Source organism: Halichoeres trimaculatus, unplaced genomic scaffold (assembly GCF_033239565.1).
Source record: "Halichoeres trimaculatus isolate MK-OKI-2021-1 unplaced genomic scaffold, fHalTri1.1 fHalTri1_scaffold_7, whole genome shotgun sequence".
NCBI lineage: Eukaryota > Metazoa > Chordata > Actinopteri > Labriformes > Labridae > Halichoeres > Halichoeres trimaculatus.
The window spans coordinates 18270605-18291681 of NW_027437185.1; the positions used below are offsets into that span (position 1 = coordinate 18270605).

A 21077-nucleotide genomic window follows, 5' to 3' on the forward strand; every position below is an offset into this window, starting at 1 on the left:
GGGCATCTATCCATGACAATAATAATCAGACTACTTCTATTTACCCTTTGTTAAATGAAACTATGTGGTACAGTAATTCAGGATCTGTCGCTTGGGACCTCGGTTAACGCATTGTGATTAGTTAAAAATGTCACTCATTAGCCACGGTTTGACATTTACGCCAAACAGCTGATCCATCATGGTGCGTGGACAATTTATTCGTCATTTGTGACCGGTGTTTTCACCACATGATTTACAAGTAGGGTAGGAGGATGAAAAAACAGAATATGGGAAACAACCACCGTGAGTTCTGAGCCTACAGATAAGGTATCATGAATAAACCCCCCACACAGAGGTTCCTGTCCTGTATGTTACTGACTGCTCTTTGTTTCATCTTGAAGAACTGCCCCACGGCAGCGAGCCTATTGTGCTCAGTGAATTCGCGTTTTTTAAAATTTATTTTGGAAAACCGGACAGTGAATCCTGATAAATCTTAAAGGAAGCTTGGAGGGTTCAGTCGAAAAAGATAATTAAAAACATTTCTATCGCACGCATAAGGCCATCGTCTCTAGCCCTTTTTCCTTGGCGCCTAGCGGCCTGTTTCCTCATGTTAAGAGCTCAGTGCGGGGAGTCAACATGGCGTACGGTGTCTGGTTTGATCGAAGAGGCCGTGTATGCGCACTGCAATCACTTTACGGTCGATCTTTCTGAAACACGGGCCTGCACTCGTCAGGAAACAGAAACTTTGTTAAGGGGGGAAAGGAGAAGAAATGTTGCTTTATTTTCAAAACGGTTCATTCATTCGTTTGTTATTTCACGAAGCTTTTATTTAAAACCAGCGACTGCCAGAAACTTCACCTGGACGTGCATGCAGTCGCACATGCAAATACGTGTGTGCGTGCGTGCCTAGAAGTGTGCGCGCGTGCATTTGAGTGTGAGCAGGGCGAGTGTCACGGCCCTCTGCAGACTGGGGGTTGGGTAGCAGTGCCGATTGGTTGCTGCTCACCAACACAGTCGGTCTGGGCTTGTTTTAACATAACCGGGGGCACTTCGACAGCAGGCAAAAAGCATGTAGTAAATAAGCCGCTGTGGATGGTAGGGGACCGGCGGTGGCACACTGAATTTCGCCGCTGTATGATGTTGCAGCGTATCGGAGATTTACTTGTTATTTTGTATCTAAGGTGACAGTTTTTTAGGGGGCCGCAGCTGATGAGTCGATGAAGTGCAGAGAATGAGAGCTGTGCCTGGGCCTACTACTGCTGCAGCTGGGATTGTGCAGATCCGCTCTCACAAATCGAGAAATAGACTCGCTTTGTGCCACATTTTCACACAGCCGCTGTTGGTTTCACGGTGACCGACTCCCAAATGGTGAGTTTTTCGCCTTTCTCCACGTGTTGTGAGCTTACAGACGATCAGCCTTTTTGTGAGTTAATAGCTTCCTCTGTGTGACTGTAGCTTGTTTGTGTGAGCCACTCAATGTGTCTGTGATGGCTCAGTGTCACCACCTCTACTACCGCCTCAGTGCTCCTCCATTGACTGTACGAGTCAGCGATCGTCATGACCCTCTCCCATCAAACAAAGCGGTGTGATTTTCTGATATGTGAATGAAGTGTGTTGGAGAAGCGGACCAGTGGTTGTGTTCTGTGTCCTGTCCGACCGGCCTCTAGAATGGAGGCCATGCAATGTCGGCTTATTTGTGTGTCTGTGTGCGTGTGTGCGCACAGTCCAAAACTGGTATGCTTCTTTCTAGGTTTCTGTCCGACTGTGTGATCGCTACTCTATTTCCGTAATATTTTCACGTGTGTCTACTTGCTCTGTGTTTCAGTACTCTATACTAGCTTAGATTTAATACACTGATGATACTGAGAGGGAAACTGAAATGCCTCTCCTCGTCTAACCCACATCTTTTGTTTTGTTTTTTGTTTTTCTCGACAGGATACAGCGGTGACAACATGAATCAGTCGTACAGACCGGCTGTTAGGGTAGGCTCAGTGTTTGGCTCAGGCCAGCCAGAGCTGAGGCCTCACAATGGTCTAATGAGCACTTCCTTTGGAAACCAATGTGGCATCGTGAGGAGAGGGTCGGACCAACCCTCAGCTTTGCAACTGCCATCTTCCAGCCTCAAACAGCCAGCTGCACTGGGGTACAACCAGCTGGACCGAACCCACTGCTACAGCCCGCTGAGGAGGCAGCCAGAGCTGAACAATGTGGTCAGCAGGCCCGACCCGACCAAGAACCTCCACCCCAACAATCACTTCCACTGTGCAAGCCCCATCAGTGATGATGATGGGTTTGAGGCACCGTCAGTCCAGCTTCTTTTCTCTCCAGATGATGACATGGAGTCTTCGGAGACGCAGCAGGACATAAGCAGAAATGGCTTCTCCTCTCACAGCCCTGACAGCTTTGAGTGCTGTTCCCCCATTCCCAATGGATACCTGCATTTTGGGTCCACGCTGTTTGACAGCAGTGACATTAAGGATGAAGACGAGGAGAGGGAGCACAGTAGTGGTGATGAGCTGACACCCTTTCACTACTCCCCAAAGTCGGGTCAGGACCGAACTGTTTCTGATAGCAAAACTACTTTCAGCTCAGGGGGAGATAAAAGAACGTACAAACCTACTTTGTTCAATCTGATGTCCAAAACTATATCTGAACTCAACCCTACACTAAGCCCCAGTGCACTGCCTGGCATCACGATGAGAGGTGGATGGAGTTTGGGCGAGGGATCAGACAGTGATGATGATGGTACCTCACCTGTTGACCCTGGACTTATTTCACCAGCCAGCACCAACTCTAATGTAAGTGTAAAACCCCTAAGACACTTTTGTCTTTTGTTTGACCAAGGCAATGCTTTCTTGTATTACTGAGAAAGGCAGCCAGCATGCATAAGCATTAAAGTGATATTTATGTTTATTGTAGTTTGTTTGTTGTAGATTTAAGATCCTTGGCTTTACCACGAACAAGAGTTAAAACAGGGGTATCAAACTTACTTAAGTTTAGGGGGCACAAACAGCCTGATTTGATCCAAGGTAGACAGTAAAAAGCACAATAACCTGTCATTAATGACAACTCCATTTTTTGCCCAGCTTTTCCTAGCTAGTTTAAAGAGAACATACATTCTCAATATAATGATGTTTATAAACTAGAACTGGAATTTCTACAGAAAACTAAGTGCAATTTCACCAAGTTGCCTGTTTATTATTTACACTTGGGCATTACAACATATACATCATAGTGATCTACTAAGGTACAAAACATAAAGTATCTACTTAATGATCCAAAGAACTCGTAAAGATTGGACCCTCAGGTGGGACTGTTTTAGCCCGCTGGCCATATCTTTGACACCCCTGAGTAAAAGTGTTGAATTGAACATCAAATTAAGCACAAACTCTAAAGTAAATATCGCTTCAGAGTTTCTTTTCATTTTAGTCATAAAAGGATTTTTCGGATGACCCTGACTACATGATATTCTACTGTAACACAGTTTTTCTGTATTGGTATTAAAGCATTTCCCATGTCCTGTTTAGTCCAACAGCCCAAAGAAGAAGGCTCTTCTTGAAGTGAAATACTTGGAGGGGGACTTAGTGTGGGCTAAATTCAACAGAAGGCCCTGGTGGCCCTGCCGTGTTACATGTGACCAGGAGCAAGGGACACACAGTAAGATGAAAGGTGAGCTTTCACTGGATTTGTGTTCAAATTCTGTTGGACAACTTCACCCTTACTTGACATTTTGATGCTGATCAAAGGAGAGCGGTTATACAGTTTGTAGAGGGTTATTAATACATCCTCTTTTGATTTTGTTTTCAGTTCCGAGCCCTCGTCCCTGTCGGATGTATTTCCTGGAGACGGTTGGGGAGGTCGCAGAAAAGGCCTGGGTTCCAGGGACTGCCGTTCACCCGTTTGAAGGAGGCCATCAGTTTGAAGAGCTTCCTGTGCTCAGACGGAGGGGGAAGCAGAAAGAAAAAGACTACAAGTATTCGGTAATTTTACGACAACACTGGACAGGTTTCATAGAATTTTGTTGTAAATATTAATTTAAATGTTGATTTTTTATATTCTTGACAGATACCCAAAAGTTTACTGACAGCATGGAAAGTCAGCGTGGCAGAAGCTGAGTATCTACTCCCAAATCAGCAAAGGAATAATAAGAGTACTCATTCGGTATCTGTCAATGGAGAGGAGTGCGTGCCCAGCCCAGTCCCTGCTGAAAAGCCACAAGTGTTTCCCTCTGTCTCTGTGGATCAAAATCAAACTCCTTTACCCACCAAAGGCTCTAACAAAAGTGAGCCTCAATGCATCGAAAACTCTGTCACTGCTCAACCCAACAAAAGCAAAGCCTGCAAGAAGAAAAAGAAATGTTTATCAGACATATTTGGTCATATAGTTGGGGGATCAAAAGAGGCATCTACCATGACAAACATTATGGACCAGTTTCAATCTACAGCTCATGCACTGAAAGAAGAGCCAAAGGACTCGCCGTATGCAGACCTGGATACAGTTCCTATGCTGCATCGTCCTAAACGCACATCTTTATCTCCAACACCAGATGAAAACAGAGTGGTCCTTCCAAAACAGGGTTCAACAAAAGCTAAAACAAAGTTTACTGAAAGAGTGAACAATTACACTGATTCCAGTGACTCCTCTAGCATTTTAACAAACAAAAATACATGTAAAGAAACAAACTCGAAACAGGGTTTAGGCAGCTCTAATGAATCGTCCAACAGTTCAAATAAAAAGCACTCTATGACTCTTCCTGCCAGCAGTCGTCTGATTACGAGGGCTCTGAGAGCAGAGGAAGAGACAGATACTAAAGATGCACTGGCAGTGTGCCCAAACTCAACAGATACCCACATTGATGATTGTCCTGAAAACGCACCTATGAGCACCCCCATCAAATCTGAACCCTCTCCTCACTGGGAGTCACCAGGCAATGCATCATGTTCCTCAAACTCCAGCCCTCCAAGACGGCGTGCGAGAAAGCCTGATAAGAAACACATTCACAATGGCTCACTGACAAAGCCCAAGAGTCTTGGTTCAAGCTTACCCTGTGTATCACCTGTCAAGATTAAGGTGGAGAACTTGGATCTACCTACTTCTTCTCCATCCTCTTCTCTGTCTCCAATGGAGGCTTTCCAAGACCCCAAGGAGCTAACGTTTCAGTCTCTGGTGAAGGAGGACAGCGATGACTCTGAGTCAGCTGCATTTCGACCTGATTCAAATTATAAATTCAGTACCTTCCTCATGCTTCTAAAAGACATGCATGATACAAGAGAGAAAGAAGGTAAACCCCTCACTCTCCCACCGTCATCCGTTTTGATCAGAGAGGAGCCTCTGGTCATCCCTACGCCCACAGGAGGAGACTCTCTGAAGGGCTGTCAGGATGCTCTTACTCTGGGGATCAAAAAGGAAAGCTGGCCGTCAGTGAAACCAACAACACCCAAAAACAAAGCTGTGAAAAGGACTAAAGCTATCATGACAGCTGACACCTACCACTTTGAAGACTTTCCTATGCACTCAAAGACGGGGGCTTCAGACAAGCAGCGTAGAAAACAAAAACTTCCTGCCAAACTCAAACTCAGCATGCCAGACCTTTCCATGGACCTGGCTGACTTATCTTATGGCAGGGAGTTTGTTGGTGGCCAGACCGACTTAGCTGATCCTGGGTCTGCTGAGCCTTTGTGCGGCTACCTCGAGAAGAACTCAGGACCTGCAGTGGCTCCAAAGAAACGTTGGCAGCTGCTGGATGAGGCTGCTGAGTATCAGGGTGATGGTATGAGTGAGGCTTCAGCTGGGATTAATGGCTCATATCCTGCAAGAGAATCACCAGATTTTGATCTGGGGGTTGAGATGAAGGAAGAAAATAACTCAGAGAAGAGCAGCACAGCAGGTAAGACAATAACTGTTAAGTTAATATTTCCTCTTCAGATACTACAGTGGCCTCAAAAGTGCTATTCCTTAATTTTTTCAATGATAACAATAATTCTGTAAGCATATTTTATGTTTTTTTCTCTACCGGACATTCAGAGAGAAAACGCCTCAGAAAGCCAACGAAAAGGCTCCTTGAGTCAACCGAGGATTATGAACAAATATTTGTTGCAAAAAAGAAATCAAAGAAACACACCTCAGAATCTTCTCAATTGGTAAGTTAACATTTTACACAGCTATTTTTAATACAGTACATTTAGGTTGACTAATGTCAACTATGAACAATTCACATGGTGTTCTTGATTTGACTGCAGACCTAAACTTGTGCCCTTCAAGTCTTACTGAACTGTGACACTGCTTCATTCCCTTCTTTGTTCACAGCATTTCACAGAGATAGGCACACTCCAAGATGTCAGCGCCACAGTAGCACTAAATACCTCAACCTCATCCTCGTCCTCTGCTGAGCCAGGTGAGGCTCCATCTGAGACTGAACAGAGTCCATCCCATCATGCGCTCTCTCCTTTGGCTCCCCCAGTTTCTCCAACCACAACACAACCCCTGTCTGTCAGCAAGACAGTAGAAGAAACTGATCTACCTCTTGACCCTGGTAAGTTTGTGTTTTCAGAGTGGATCGTAGGTAAAATCCAACATGACGTATCTTGCTGAGTATGATGATTTTGTCTTCAGACACAGGGTCAGCCCTCCAAGAAAGAAAGAGGCCCAGGAAGCTTTCACACAAGGTGCTGGAGTGTACCATAGAGGAAGTTTCTGTTAGTCCAACAAAGAGGAAGGTAAGTTTGATGCAAGTTAGCTTTGATAGTGAGGAGAATAATAATTATTATACATTAAAATCGGACAATCTGTGTTTTAGGAGCCAAAGCGAAACACTGCAGTTACTGCGGAGATCAAGGTGTCGGTCAAGAAAACTCAGGTACTATAAGAGCACGATCAATATATTCATGTGAGATGCAAAAATACATTCAACAATCATCAACACATGTTCATCAAACATTGATAGGTTGGATTTTCAAAGAAAGTGAAACCGGGACGCAGCACATCCTCATCTCCTGTTGCTGCTGCCTCCCAGAACTCAGAAATCAAAGATTGCCTGGCGGTCCTCACACCAAACAGACCTCCTAGCCCCCGAGGATCAAAGACCCCCAAGCAGGAGGTGGAGATGGAAGCCTGCAGCACTGACGAGACACAAAATGCACACACTGGAACACTAACACCAAAATCTGAGGTGGGGACGTTGAATTGATCGGATTATTTTCAATGTCATAAATGATCCCTTACTTCAACTAAAGTATTGTTAAAAAAGTTATTTAAAAAGTTTTCCTGTTTGTCTGCAGGTGCTGCCTGTTAGTGTGAGTGATAGCTTCTCTTCCCAAGTGGATGTGAAAGGGAAATTAGGTGCTACAAGCTTGAAGGAGAATGTCTGTCAGGTGAGATGAATAATAACTTTTTTTTTATTATTTTACCTATGTGTTGTTTTTTTTTTTTTTGGAGCCATTGTTAATTTAAGCCAGATTGACCTCATTTGATATTTGTGTGTATTTGTGCAGGTGTGTTTGAAGACAGGAGACCTGCTGCTGTGTGAGGGACACTGTTACGGAGCCTTTCACCCTAAGTGTATTGGTCTGTCAGCTGCTCCAAAGGGAAAACTCCTATGTCCTGAATGCAAATCTGGTTGGTGCACTCTGTGTCTCATTACTGATTGGATGTAAAGATAGTTGACGCAGTCTTTGTTCAAAAGCCAAGCTGAAATTCAGAAAGGATTGGTGTCCCATCCTTCCAGCTAATTATAGCACATTTTACTTTCTGACAACTGAACTGAACACAGTTATGGCATGTTCAGGGACTCTTAGCCAAGTGTTTGTACATTGTACATGGAAACAGCATTTGTTACAGAGCTGCCGTTATAAAATAATATCACTCACAAATAGGTATACGTGAGAAGAGTTTTTTTAATCTGTGGGCATGTCTTTAGACAGAGCTCAAATTTTAGCAGAGTGGAATTGGGAGAGAGTATTTTGAGACCAACAAAGGGTTAAGAAATACAATTTCTAATTATCAGTTCCTCCTCACAGTGACAACCCTCTCTGTTGTTTACAGGTGAACACTCGTGCTATGTGTGTAAGAAGTCTGGTCACGGGGTGAAACGCTGCATTATACCACTATGTGGAAAGTCCTATCATGCTGACTGTATACTGGCATACACAGCTACTCAGTCTCATAACAAAGGCTTCCGCTGCCCCCTGCATGTATGTCTCTCCTGCCACATCACCAACCCTCTCAATGCCTGCAGCTCGAAGGGTAAGCTCCAGTTCTGTTTCTTTATTAGTTTAAACCACATGATTTAGTATCTCTCTGATTCTTGAGACTTTAGCAAAAACGTGTCTCAATAAGAAAAGTGCAAATTTGAGTGAAAGTGAATTTAGTTATCCAATTTACAATATTCAGTGTTGCTCATCAGAACCCAGGGCCCAAAAAATTGCCCTCGGACAATAGTTCATTGTTTCAATTTGTCATGAAACTGTGAAAATTGTTAAAAATGAATAATACATTTGGCAGATGAAAGAATAGAATTGAAAGTATTGTTAAATCATCCAGCAGTGAGTATTAAACATTTTCATATTTTGTGATTGCTCAAAATGTGTCCTGAGCCCCATCAGCATCCTGCAATATTGCCTGACCTGTAAAATGTATCTACAGATGCTTTTTCATCTAGGGGAACTTAGTTAGGGATCTCTTGGGGGACTCTGTTTGTTTAAACTGTAGGACCCAGAGTCTTAATTTAGTTCTGGGGTGCTTAAGCTCCTGCATGGGAGCTGTGTGTTTTTAATAGTTTATAGACCTTCAGTGTTTTATTCCATCACCCTACTACAGTTAAAGGAACGACCCTATAAATTGGTGACTCTCAGCTGAAAGTGTGAGTGGTTGTTGAGCCTATAATCAATCAATCAATCAGTCAGTCACTTTATTTGTATAACGCTAAATCTTAACAAACGTTATCTCAAGACACTTTCCAAAAACATTAACAGGTCTAGGCCCGTTAATGTGAATACAATTTTAATAACAGAAAAGATGAGATAAGGAGTCTCATCTCATCTTGAACCACCATGAGTACAGGACTTAGCAGCATTTAGCAAGTTACAGTGGCAAGGAAAAACTTCCCTTTAACGGGCAGAACCTTGGACAGGACCAGACTCATGTTAGACAGACATCTGAGGAGACTGCTGGGGTTAGAGAGAGATAGAGGAGAGAGAAAGCGGGAGAAAGAGAAGCGTAGAGAGAAGAGGGGGGATGATGATGATGGGAAGCGTTTGGCTGAAAGTTAAAGTTAAACCTAACAAGCTGAGATGACCCATATGACGATACCCAGCCATTCGTCAGCTTTGTCTGTTTCCACTATTACTAACTATAGCCGGGTTTCCACCAAGCAGACTGGTTCGGTTCGTCTCATTCGTCTCGGTTCGCATTTTGTGGCGTTTCCACTGACATATCCTGGGACAGATCCTTAGATAATCTCCTGCAACTCACACCACATTGTAGCAGACAGTTTGCTGAAAGGGAGTAAAATATTAAAGTAGGACTTAAGTGTTGCGTCACAATCACAATGTGCTTGGCAGAGGGCTGCGCTCTGAGTGCTTTTTTGTGCTTTATTTGATGATTACAAAATGTTTGATTGTAGTTACTGCATGGAGCATTAAGCTGTGTGAAACTTAAGGAGTACATCGAAAAGAAGTGGTTGTAGGTGATGACTTTGCCTCTGAATAATTTGGCTTACTGCGCACAACCTTAAATCAGTATCTGATGCTGGTGGTACAGTGTGTGTGTGTTTAGATAGGTACATTAAAACCCTTTTTTCCCCCTTCTTGTGCCTTCATGACATTGTTTTTTCAGAATGTGGATTTTATGTTTTTATGAATTTTTATTACGTTTGTGTTGTGGGATTAGTCCCCAAAGCTTGTCAATGTACAAATGCAAATTTATTTAGCTCTTTCTCATCTGTATTTGAATCACAGGTCGGTTGGCTCGATGTGTTCGCTGCCCCGTTGCCTATCATCCCAATGATAACTGCATGGCAGCAGGCAGCTTAGTGCTGGCCAGTAACAGCTTCCTCTGTCCAAACCACTTCACTCCACGCAAGGGCTGCAAGAACCACGAACACATCAACGTCAGCTGGTGCTTTGTCTGCTCCCAAGGTGAGTCAGGTCACACTTTCAGATTATTTTAACCCTGCTGCTTCTTTGTTCATTTAAAACTAATATGCGTTTAAATATGAATTCACCTGTGAAACAGTTGGATCTTAAAATACATTCTTCTCAAAGGGTTTTAAATGCTTTTAAAGTAAAAGTCTGTAAAAATGTGACTAACAGAAGCTGTACCCAGAGCTAATCCATGCCTTCTCTCTGTTGCTGTGGTTTGAAGGGGGCAGTCTACTTTGCTGTGAAGCCTGTCCTGCTGCTTTCCATCAGGAGTGTTTGAACATTGAGATGCCTCAAGGAAGCTGGTTCTGCAATGACTGCAAAGCAGGGAAGAGGCCTCGTATTAAAGACATACTGTGGGTCAAATGGGGACGTTACAGGTAATACTTTATCTACTGTGTACTCTCAGATCCTCTGGGCTGCATCAAAAACCTCCTAAGTTTATGCCTGACTCTCCAGGTGGTGGCCTGCTGAAGTCTGCCTGGCCAAAGACGTCCCGAATAATATCTTGCGGATGAAACACGACGTGGGGGAGTTTCCCGTGCAGTTTTTTGGCTCCAAAGATTTTGTGTGGACGTACCAGGCCAGAGTGTTCCCCTACATGGACGGTGACACACACAACATAGAGAAGATGGGGAAGGGTGCAGATGCAGTGTACAAAAAGGGTATAAATCTATGTCCAATAAAAGTATTAATATGAAGAGCATGTTACTGTTTTCGTTTTTTTTAGATTACATTTATGCTTGATTGAAGTGTGTTAGTAAAAGTGCTTTAATTGTCGTTATAGCCCTGACGGAAGCAGCCGAGCGGTTCAGAGAGCTTCAGGCAGAAAAGGAGATGAGACAGCTTCAGGAGGACAGAAAGAACGATAAGAAACCTCCTCCGTACAAACACATTAAGGTACCCTACGCCCCACATATTCTGTGTTAACATACCCCGAATTAAGAGCACCCCAGTGAGATTATTAAAATGACAAACTGATCTCTGTCTCTTAGGTTAACCGGCCAATAGGGAAGGTGCAGATCATAACTGCCGACCTATCTGAGATCCCACGCTGTAACTGTAAGGCAACCGATGAGAACCCGTGTGGCATCGACTCAGAGTGTATAAACCGCATGCTCATGTACGAGTGCCACCCTCAAGTGTGTGCGGCTGGGGAGCACTGTCAGAACCAGGCCTTCACGAAGCGGCAATACACAATTGTGGAGATTTACAGGACACTGTCATGTGGCTGGGGTTTACGTGCTGTGTCAGATATAAAGAAGGTATTTTGGAGGTGTCAAGTGACTTTGATATAAACTTTCCTAATCATTCTTATTTTTTATATATTACTATTTTTTGTTTATATTATATCAGTCACATATAATATCTAATTATTTTTCTGCAGGGAGCCTTTGTGAGTGAATATGTCGGAGAGGTGATTGATGAAGAAGAATGTCGAGCCCGCATCAAACACGCCCAGGAGAATGACATCTGTAACTTCTACATGCTTACACTGGACAAGGTGACTGTGATGACTAAAAACACATACCCTGTGTCTGTTAGAGCTAAGCAACGCACTAGATGTATTATATGGGTCACATACTTGTTGCAAACTAGTTTGTTTTTTTGTTGTTCCAGGACCGGATCATTGATGCTGGGCCCAAAGGGAACCTGGCCCGTTTCATGAATCACAGCTGCCAGCCAAACTGTGAGACTCAGAAATGGACTGTGAACGGGGACACCAGGGTGGGGCTTTTTGCTCTACAAGACATCCCAAAAGGTTAAACTTTCTGCCTTTGTCTTATATTTTGGTGTTTCGTACATCTGATCACTGCATAGATCTCATACAACTTGTTTTGTAGGTGTGGAGCTGAAGTTCAACTACAACCTCGAGTGTCTCGGAAATGGCAAAACTGCCTGCAAATGTGGGGCACCAAACTGCAGCGGTTTCCTTGGTGTCCGGCCAAAAGTAAGAGCTTGTAGCAGGGCTGAGCAACAACAAGTTTACCTTGGAATGATCTTCTGACCAGTCTTGTCTTTTCCTTGTTCAGAACCAGCCGTCAGCTGAGAAACCGAAGGAAGGGAGGAGAAGAGGCTCCATGAAGAAAAAGACCAAGCAGGAAGTGACAAAGGAAAGGGAGGATGAGTGCTTCAGCTGCGGTGACGGAGGTCAGATAGTGTCCTGTAAGAGGCCGGGGTGTCCGAAAGTCTATCACGCTGACTGTCTCAACCTGGCAAAAAGGCCTGCAGGCAAGTAGAGTAAAAGGCTGTTTGTGTTCCTGTTAAACCAAGCCTGATGGTTGTTCAGGTCAAACTTTTTACTGTTTGAACAGTAAAAGTAATACCATACAACACTGTTAAGTCATCGTGTAAACAGATTTTTATACGCATTTTTTTTTGTTGTTGTTGACAAATCATACTATTTTTGCCATGAGCTTAAAGCAACACACATTTTCTGGATCCACTCACATTGTTGATTGTGTCTACAGGGCGGTGGGAGTGTCCCTGGCACCAATGTGACATTTGTGGGAAAGAGGCTGCTTCTTTCTGTGAGATGTGTCCCAGCTCATACTGTAAAGAGCATCGAGAAGGAATGCTTTTCATCTCCAAACTGGATGGCAAGCTGTCCTGCAGCGAGCATGATCCCTGTGGGCCTGACCCACTAGAGCCAGGGGAGATCCGGGAATACGTGCCCAACATGACCTCCATGAGGCCCGGGGCTGCAGCTGCTCCTGTCAATCTCTCGTTGGTCTCGAACTCTATAAGAGCCGCATCTGCCTCTGTCACCTCCCCTGACAGTCAGTCTGCTCCCAGGCCAGGTCCTCCTCCTCGTCTCTACATAAACACAAAGACTTCTACCTCCAGCTTCACCCCCTCGAACAGGACTTACCTCACAGACAGGACTGAGGACAAAGGGTTCTCCTCTCTCATGCCCTGCAAAGGGGAAAGAGAGGAAGGCGAGGTTGAAGAGGGAGAGGTCTGCCAGTTTGGGGTGGAAGATGATGTGGATGATGATGATGATGACGATGATGATGATGAAGATGATGAGGAAGATGAGGAGGAGGAGGAGGATGATGATGAAGCAGAGGACGAAGAGGATGAAGTGGAGATTGTGGATGAGGATGAGCAGCTGTATCAGGGTGACCAGTTGGAGGAACAGGATGAAGATGAAGGAGGGGACGTGTATGACTCTTACGGTGATTATGGGGATGAAGATGATGATAATGAAGAGGTGGAGGGAGAGGACTCAGAGGAGTGGGGAAGAGTGGAGGATGATGACAAGTGACTCAGTCCATCTGCACCTACATAACTTAAAAAAACTCCAAAAATACATTCAAAGGAGAAACAGAGAGTGATAGTGACTAAAAGAGTTTTTTGGTACCTACTTGAACGCATCACTGCCTTCACTTTGGTACTTCGTTGCCTTCTCGTCCCCAGACTGCTGGACTCTCAGTGGGGAGGTGAACTGGTGCTAGGGCTTGGGGACTGTCTCAGTCCTCTCTTTATACTTCTGTTTATATGTTAATTTGTGTCTGGTGCTGTTATGTTCTTCTGTTTGTTCTCTCTGCATTGTTTACATTTTTGTCTTTTTTAATGTTTGGAATACAAGGAAAAGGTGAGAAGTGCCACCTGACCAAACTGTCATCATAACACCATTTTACATCGTTACTGTCTTAACTTTTCTAGCAAGAGTGATCAAATAGTGTTCTCACTGGTCTGTGCCACAGACGGGCACAATACATGCTGTGTGCTTCTGAGGAGTGCAAAAATAAAACCCACTGGAGTCATGAAGACGTACTCACTAAAGAAAAGTGCTGCTTCTTTCTATTCATTCTGACCCTTTTTCTCCAACAGGAAGATCATAGCTTAGATTGTAGACTTTACCTTTTGTGGATGGATTTTCTTGAAACACACAATCTAAGTTTTTGTTTGCTTTTCTGAAACAATTATTACAAATTTACCTATCAGTTGTGGAGGATTGTTCTTTTTCTTTGCACTTATTGGTTTGTTTACCATAACCAGTGGCGGACTGGGACTGAAAATCAGCCCTGGACTTTAACTCGGTCAGCGGCCCACCGGGGAACCTCCCGGTGCTCCCGATGGCCAGTCCGCCCTTGACCATAACTGGGTATAAGTAAGGGTTGGCAAACTTCAGGTGTTTTTTTTTTAGTGGTTCATACACTTCATGATCATAAACCGTCAAAAACACGTTTGATTTAAGGATTCAGCTGCCATGGAATTGGTTTTGGCCTTTGGGCAAAAACGCCCCATTGTGTTCCTAGTTCTTAAGCTGCACTACCAGGCGGTGCACTGTTGCTTTACAGCAGGGGTCTGCAACCTTTACTGTTAGAGGAGACGTTTTGCTTCATCTTGCTTGGATTCATGTCATTCTGGAGCCACAAAATCAACTTTATTTCCCCCAAAAGCCATAGGTGTATAAGATTTAAACATAGTTTGAATATACTGAATAATCAGCCAAACAAAAAGTTTTTGAATTTATAAAGTTGTACAACCACAAAAAGAAGACTTGAATTTGATAACAAAGCCTATATTGATAATGTTGCTTTACCTGCTATTTTTAATTGTATGCTAATTTCTTGCCATAGGGCATGTATATAAAGCTGACACGTTGGCAGTTAAATGAATCCATCCACACAGAATTAAAATCTATATTTTTTAAGGTTCGTCTTTTTGTAGATTTAGTTATTTTAACAGGGGTGTAAAACTTGGGGTTTGCCACAAGTACAAGGAAAGTTGATGGGCTATTGATGTTCCAGGAGGTAAAGCAGAGAGGTGGCAGGCTTTAATGTCAGATGTAATGCATATTTAGTTCAACACAATGTTGAATTGTGATTTTGTTTAGTGTCAGGGTTAGAGTTAGTGCTTGTAGGGTTCGGTTTAATGTGTTTCAGGTCTATGGTTAGGGTAAGGGTTAGTGCTACTAGGGTTGGGGTTAGTAGGTTTGAGATTAGGGCTAGGGTTCATCATGATATTGTTAAGTGACAAAAGTAAACTTAAGACCTCAAGATCCTTTCATCTGTTTTTATCTTTCCACTTTAATTTAAAGTAATAGGCACAAGTTTTTTAGCCTCATATAGCTTTGGAGTTCAGGTTGTGAAAACAGTTTAAGGTGGCTGAGTGTGAGCAGCTGTGTCCACTAGATGTCGACCTACCAACAGTTCACGCTATTATCGCGGGAGCACCAAGCACTAAAGAAGAAGAACGGATGTGACGTTGCTTATGTGATCTAAAATGGCGACCGTCGTGTGTTCGTCAAAACAAAACGTTTGAGATATCACTTGAAATAAGATACACAAATAAAAGTTAGCCTTCTACAAAGAATTCGGAAAATCTCTTCTCGTTGGTGGGATCGTATCAAGGTAATGGTGTCACATATTAAATCAATCAATCAAAGATGGAGTGCTTCTTTTTACGCCACAGTCAGTTTGAAACCTTAAGTTAATGTTGCCTTACTAAATCGGAAGACTTATGTAGAAGCAGAAGTTAGAAGTCAAGAAAATAGATTATTCTTCGCGACGATGTTCTCTCTGAACACTGCTTGACTGAGTGTCATGAAGCTCATGGTGGCGACGTTTTTGATTGTGTCAGGTTTAGTCATGACGGAGCAGCCAAGCGCGAACACGGAGGGGATCGTGGGCCTGGATGAGCCCAAAAAGATGACCCGGGAGGACTGGAGGAAGAAGAAGGAGCTGGAGGAGCAGAGGAAGCTGGGAAACGCTCCAGCTGAGGTGGACGAGGAGGGAAAGTAAGTTCGTGTATGGACAATGGATAGGATAGAAGAAATGTCCCAATGTGCCCCGTTACCTGATCTCTCCGGGTTATTTAAAGTCAAGCATAGTAAAGTGAGTTGTTGCTAGTCCTATTATGTTATCTACGTACTATTGGCAAAGATGTAAAGTTTCATTTCACTGCTGACAGCGCTATTCTGTACTCTCTATCATCTTCTTTACTGAGTGCAGATAACAGTCTTACAAGCTGCTTTTGATGCTGTCCGAAATAAATCCCGCTGGTGAGCCAAGGTTGGTTTTAAATGCCATCAGGACTAAGGAGATGTACTTCTTCAAGATTAAGGGGGCCGTGTCGGGTTTTACCTTTAGCAAATGTGGTGATTCAACGTGTCCCAACTCCTGAATCTAAATACCTGAGTTTACCTTTCAGTCAGAGTATCCAGGTCCTCTGACATGCTCTGTCTTTTCTCTAAGTACTTTTAGTGTTTTTGCCCTTTCATCCTGATCTGAGCTACAAGGTCCCCAGAAACTGGATAACTCTGTTATTCTCCACACAGGTCACATGGAGTCCCTTTGTAACTGTCTTTGTGAATAAAGACCAGTCTCAGAGCATTAATTTGAACCGTCTGTGCTTTCCTTTTTTCTTTTCAAGGGACATCAACCCTCACATCCCCCAGTATATTTCATCAGTGCCATGGTACATTGACCCATCTAAAAGGCCAACACTAAAGCATCAGAGACCACAGACTGAAAATGAGACACAATACTCAACTATTGGAGAGTGGTACAAAAGAGGGGTGCAAGAGGTATGGTTTAATGAACAAATAATTGAGTAACTTCATCTGTCTTTTAGAAATAAAATTCAAAGTTAATCACTTGTTCTTTCCTTTCAGCAGAGCTCTGTCACCATCAAATATCGAAAGGGAGCATGTGAAAACTGTGGTGCCATGACACACAAGAAGAAGGACTGCTTGGAGGTTCAATTAATTACATTATCTTTTATCTTCCAGAAATAATGTCAACAAATTCTAATGATTAATGTTAAAGAATCATACAATTATCATTAACATTCTACATTTCTGATTTTTCTGTGTCAGCGACCAAGGAAAGTTGGGGCGAAGTACACAGGTACAGGAATAGCTCCAGATGAACATACTCAGGTACAGCTTGACTTGGACTATGATGGGAAGCGTGATCGCTGGAATGGGTATGATCCTGAAGAACATCAGCGTATTGTGGAGGAGTATGCCAAAGTAGACCTGGTAAGCACTGTGCTGGTTGGTTAGTTATCTTCTTCAAAAACCAATGCCTTGCATCTTTCAAGTCTTTTATAAATTTCTGTGTATTACCTGATGTGGTTCTGATTAATTTGTAATTTTTGTTTCTGTCAGGCCAAAAGGACTCTTAAGGCACAAAAGCTTCAGGATGAGTTGGCTTCGGGAAAACTAGACGCAAGTGTGAGTGTTTGGTTGTGTTTTAATTGTGTTATTGTCTGAGTTTAGAGTTGAAGTCCCTGGACTTGACAGCTTACATTCATTTCTATGAATACCATCTTTGCAGGAGCGGGAACATGACAGTGAGGATGAGGATGAAGACAAATATGCAGATGACATCGACATGCCTGGTCAGAACTTCGACTCAAAGCGACGGATCACTGTCAGAAATTTACGTATCCGAGAAGATACAGCTAAAGTAAGCGATTCATCCAGAAACACAAGTCTGATCCTATGTGAATGTTTAGCTCTTTTTTTCTAATACTCATGCAAGGTTGACCATGTTTGGCTGCCTTGAGATAAGACGCTAGTGTTGCCACATGCTCAAACACAACTGTAAGTCTGAACTTTTCATGTCTGTTTCTCACAGTACTTGAGGAATTTGGATCCAAACTCTGCATACTACGATCCAAAGACTCGAGCCATGAGAGAGAACCCATACTCCAACACTGGCATGAACCCTGATGAGTATGTTTTTTGTCACTGTCTTCATCGTAATTTGAGGATTTGTTGCCTTTTATTAAAATAATTGCTTTGCCTGACAGAGTTGGGTATGCTGGAGACAACTTCGCTCGCTATTCTGGGGACACAATCACTATGGCTCAAACCCAATGTAAGTCATGACGTTTCTTTTGAGCTATTTTGTGTATTATTTTTTTAATGTTAGTATCTAAAAGTAAAGAAATGTAGCAAAACAAATTGCTCTGGAATTGACTATTGACTGTATTTGTCTTGTGTAGTTAACATTGTAATCTGTAATAACTTAAATATAACTGACACGGTTGGAATCAGCTAGCACACATTGTTTATTAAACCCTAAGGTCCCACAATTGGGGGACTTTGAGTTTACTTCGCGACAAAAGGCATAAAAAAATACTTGAGTTATGACTCTAAGCTAGCAAGATAAATACCAATACTGAACCTCTGTTTAAATTTCACAAGTGTTTCCTTTTTTTATGACACCAGAATGATACAAATAGACTTTGTAGATGCAGAAATATACTGTTTTCAATTTGGGTACGTCATTTTTCCAGGAGAGACCCAAAAAGATGCCTGGGTTTTGAGGGTTTTCTGAGTTACTGTTAAAACAAATCAGAGTGAGATATGCTGCAAAAAAATCGAAAAACACCTTATTTTTACAAATACAGGAAGAGACCAGTGAAGAGATAAGACTTTCAACTCTGTGTGGAGGGTAGGCCAAAATTCCATACAGGAGCTTTATTTAAGTACAAAATGAGGATCAGCTTTTTTACAATTATTGTTCATTGATATCATTATTGTATGTCATATTTTTTTGCTCAGAATGTAAATTAAGTAGAAATGTTGTGTAAAAGCTACTGGGACTGTGATAAATGCAATGATGTTAAGAGCACTCAAAAAGAAGTCAGATTTCCTAATGTATGCTCCCTCAAAAATGTTTTTCTACAACTAGGTTTAAAAAGCTTCATTCTGTCATGTAATGCAGTGTCCTGATCCAAGTATACTACAAGAACATTGTGATACATCTCACACAATAATATATTCTTCTTATTACACAGTTCAAACTCAAACTATCCCAATGGTGACAAGATACTAAAGCAGGTTATATTTACTGAAACTACTGTGATCTTCACACCAGCTGTGTGCAATGCATTTTTGCAGTAGCTTGTCATTAATGGTCCCTGGTTTGTCATGTGACAGTGTTTGCCTGGGAGGCCTATGAGAGAGGCTCTGAGGTGCATCTGCAGGCTGACCCCACCAAGCTGGAGCTGCTGCACAAATCCTTCAAAGTCAAGAAGGAGGACTTCAAAGAGAAACAGAGAGACGGCATCCTGGAGAAGGTATACTCAGCACCCTTTTTTTAAGCCTCAGCTATAATTGAGTTACTACTATTGGTCAACGCATTGTCCAGAATCTACCATAGTGTGTCGTATTGGTTTTGAGGCACTTCAGACAAACGGTGTGAGTGAGATCTAAGACCACAGTATGGGGTTAAAAATATGCCCCCTCCGTCTGAGGTTGTAGTGTGCAGGAGGCTTTGGTATTTATTAGTATTTGTGCATGCTAAATGCGTCATTGATGTCGTTTGTGTCCTTGTATGTGGTAATCAGTACGGAGGTGAAGAGCACTTGGATGCACCACCCCGGGAGCTGCTCTTGGCTCAGACAGAGGACTATGTGGAGTACTCTCGTCATGGCGCTGTGCTGAAAGGGCTCGAGAAGGCTGTGGCTCGTTCTAAGTATGAGGAGGATGTGCTCATCAACAACCACACGGTAAGGATAGCAGAACACACTCTGGCCCCCGGAGTGAAAAACTAATAATAACCAAATAATTTTGTTACCCTTTTATTATTAAATTATGTTTTCTGATTTCAGTGTATTTGGGGCTCTTACTGGAAGGACGGCTTCTGGGGATACAAATGTTGTCACTCTATGGTCAAACAGAGTTACTGCACAGGAGAGGTTGGCGTGGGAATTGTAAGTGTAGATGTGTGAACAGTTTAAAAGCTGCTCTTTGATAGATTAAGTGCATCAGTCTTTATTGCTTATATTCTTATTGTCTTAAAAATCTGTAGAGCAATTCAGACTGTGTCCCATTCGAAGAGGGGCTGGTTGAGGAACAGAAGGAAGAGGAGCCAAAGTCTCTGCTGGAGGTATGTAAAACTTAGAGTATTTAACACTTAGTTAATCACTGGGTGCTATTTGATCTTTAGTGTAATTGTAGATCCAACCAATGGCTTTTTTTTTAAATCTCCAGATGCATCTAGATAAGATGAAGGAGAAGAAGAAGAAAAAGAAGAGTAAGAAGAACAAGAAGCATCACTCTGACAGTGAGTCAGATGATGAGGAAAAGAAAAAGGAGAAGCTAAAGAAGGTAAAATCATGTTTTTTTTTCATCTCTTTTTACTTTTTTATTATGATTCCTTTCTGTGTGACTAAACTCCATTTTCTCTTTTCCTCTCAGGCCCTGGAAGCTGAGGACAAGCGGGTGAAGCACATAGAGAGCATAATGCAGATTGATGAGAGGAAGAGGCCGTACAACAGTCTGTTGGAAGTAAAGGCGCCCACTGAGGAGGAGATGGAAGCTTTCAGAATGAAACGCTGCCGGCCAGATGATCCCATGGCTTCCTTCCTGGGACAGTGATCACTTGTAAATATCTACGGACTTACTTGAGTTCTCCCACAGGACTCAACCAGAGCAGCTGCTCTGTGCAAAAAAAAAAAAAGACTTCCACTGTCATCTATAAATCTACTGCAGGAGCTTCCTGTTTTGTAGGACTGAGAGTTTATTGATTTGTCTTCAATTTTTTTTTAATTGTTGGTAAAATTTGATGAACATTGAAGAATTAAAACTTTGGTTTAGTTCTCTCAGACATTTGGAACAACTCTCAGTTTAAGTTAATTTGACAGACAAAAACATTTTTACTGATCTTACTGCATTGTTTTTAATAAAATATAAAACTGTATGAACTGACTGTACAGTGTTGATGATATTTTATTTTATTTTACTTTTTTAAGTGTAGCCTATATAAATAAATACCAAGTGGTCTAAGAATATGAGACAATGTGGAAGTGCTAAAATCTGCTGTTTCTTGAATGTTAGCTTGAGGCCGGCTCTGGAAGTACTGGAAGTAACATACACAACAAACCAAAAAAAAAAAACATTTTCAAAGCAGAAATTGACCTATTTACAGCCTTGTTCAAAAAAACGTCTCCTGTCTGAGTCACTATTTCACTACCGGCACCCACTGTACGAGG

The 21077-nt window shown here is 42.5% G+C and overlaps 2 protein-coding genes across 3 annotated transcripts; both read left to right on the top strand.

The window, feature by feature from the left end:
* The first annotated feature begins 363 nt into the window (after positions 1 to 363).
* On the top strand, positions 364 to 13917 carry nsd1a (nuclear receptor binding SET domain protein 1a). Its single transcript, XM_074673776.1, has 24 exons — positions 364 to 1074; positions 1161 to 1347; positions 1915 to 2777; positions 3507 to 3648; positions 3787 to 3959; positions 4045 to 5866; positions 6004 to 6119; positions 6286 to 6511; positions 6592 to 6695; positions 6776 to 6835; positions 6923 to 7147; positions 7257 to 7349; positions 7470 to 7593; positions 8020 to 8220; positions 9933 to 10112; positions 10339 to 10495; positions 10575 to 10780; positions 10903 to 11015; positions 11111 to 11380; positions 11503 to 11619; positions 11736 to 11877; positions 11960 to 12066; positions 12149 to 12347; positions 12587 to 13917. The coding sequence occupies exons 3-24, from the start codon at positions 1932 to 1934 to the stop codon at positions 13381 to 13383; spliced, it is 6420 nt and encodes a 2139-aa protein (XP_074529877.1). The 5' UTR covers positions 364 to 1074; positions 1161 to 1347; positions 1915 to 1931; the 3' UTR covers positions 13384 to 13917.
* Positions 13918 to 15291: 1374 nt separating this feature from the next.
* Positions 15292 to 20785, top strand: slu7 (SLU7 homolog, splicing factor). Of its 2 annotated transcripts, none has more exons than XM_074673329.1 (15): positions 15292 to 15478; positions 15708 to 15864; positions 16500 to 16653; positions 16741 to 16824; positions 16945 to 17109; positions 17239 to 17304; positions 17408 to 17539; positions 17711 to 17808; positions 17886 to 17953; positions 19021 to 19160; positions 19431 to 19592; positions 19695 to 19796; positions 19895 to 19972; positions 20077 to 20193; positions 20284 to 20785. In XM_074673329.1, exons 2-15 carry the CDS (start codon positions 15716 to 15718, stop codon positions 20461 to 20463), a joined length of 1695 nt encoding a protein of 564 aa, XP_074529430.1. In that variant the 5' UTR covers positions 15292 to 15478; positions 15708 to 15715; the 3' UTR covers positions 20464 to 20785. The 2 variants fall into 2 exon arrangements, with proteins under 2 accessions (XP_074529430.1, XP_074529431.1); XM_074673330.1 differs by having other exon boundaries at positions 16744 to 16824.
* Positions 20786 to 21077: the final 292 nt, after the last annotated feature.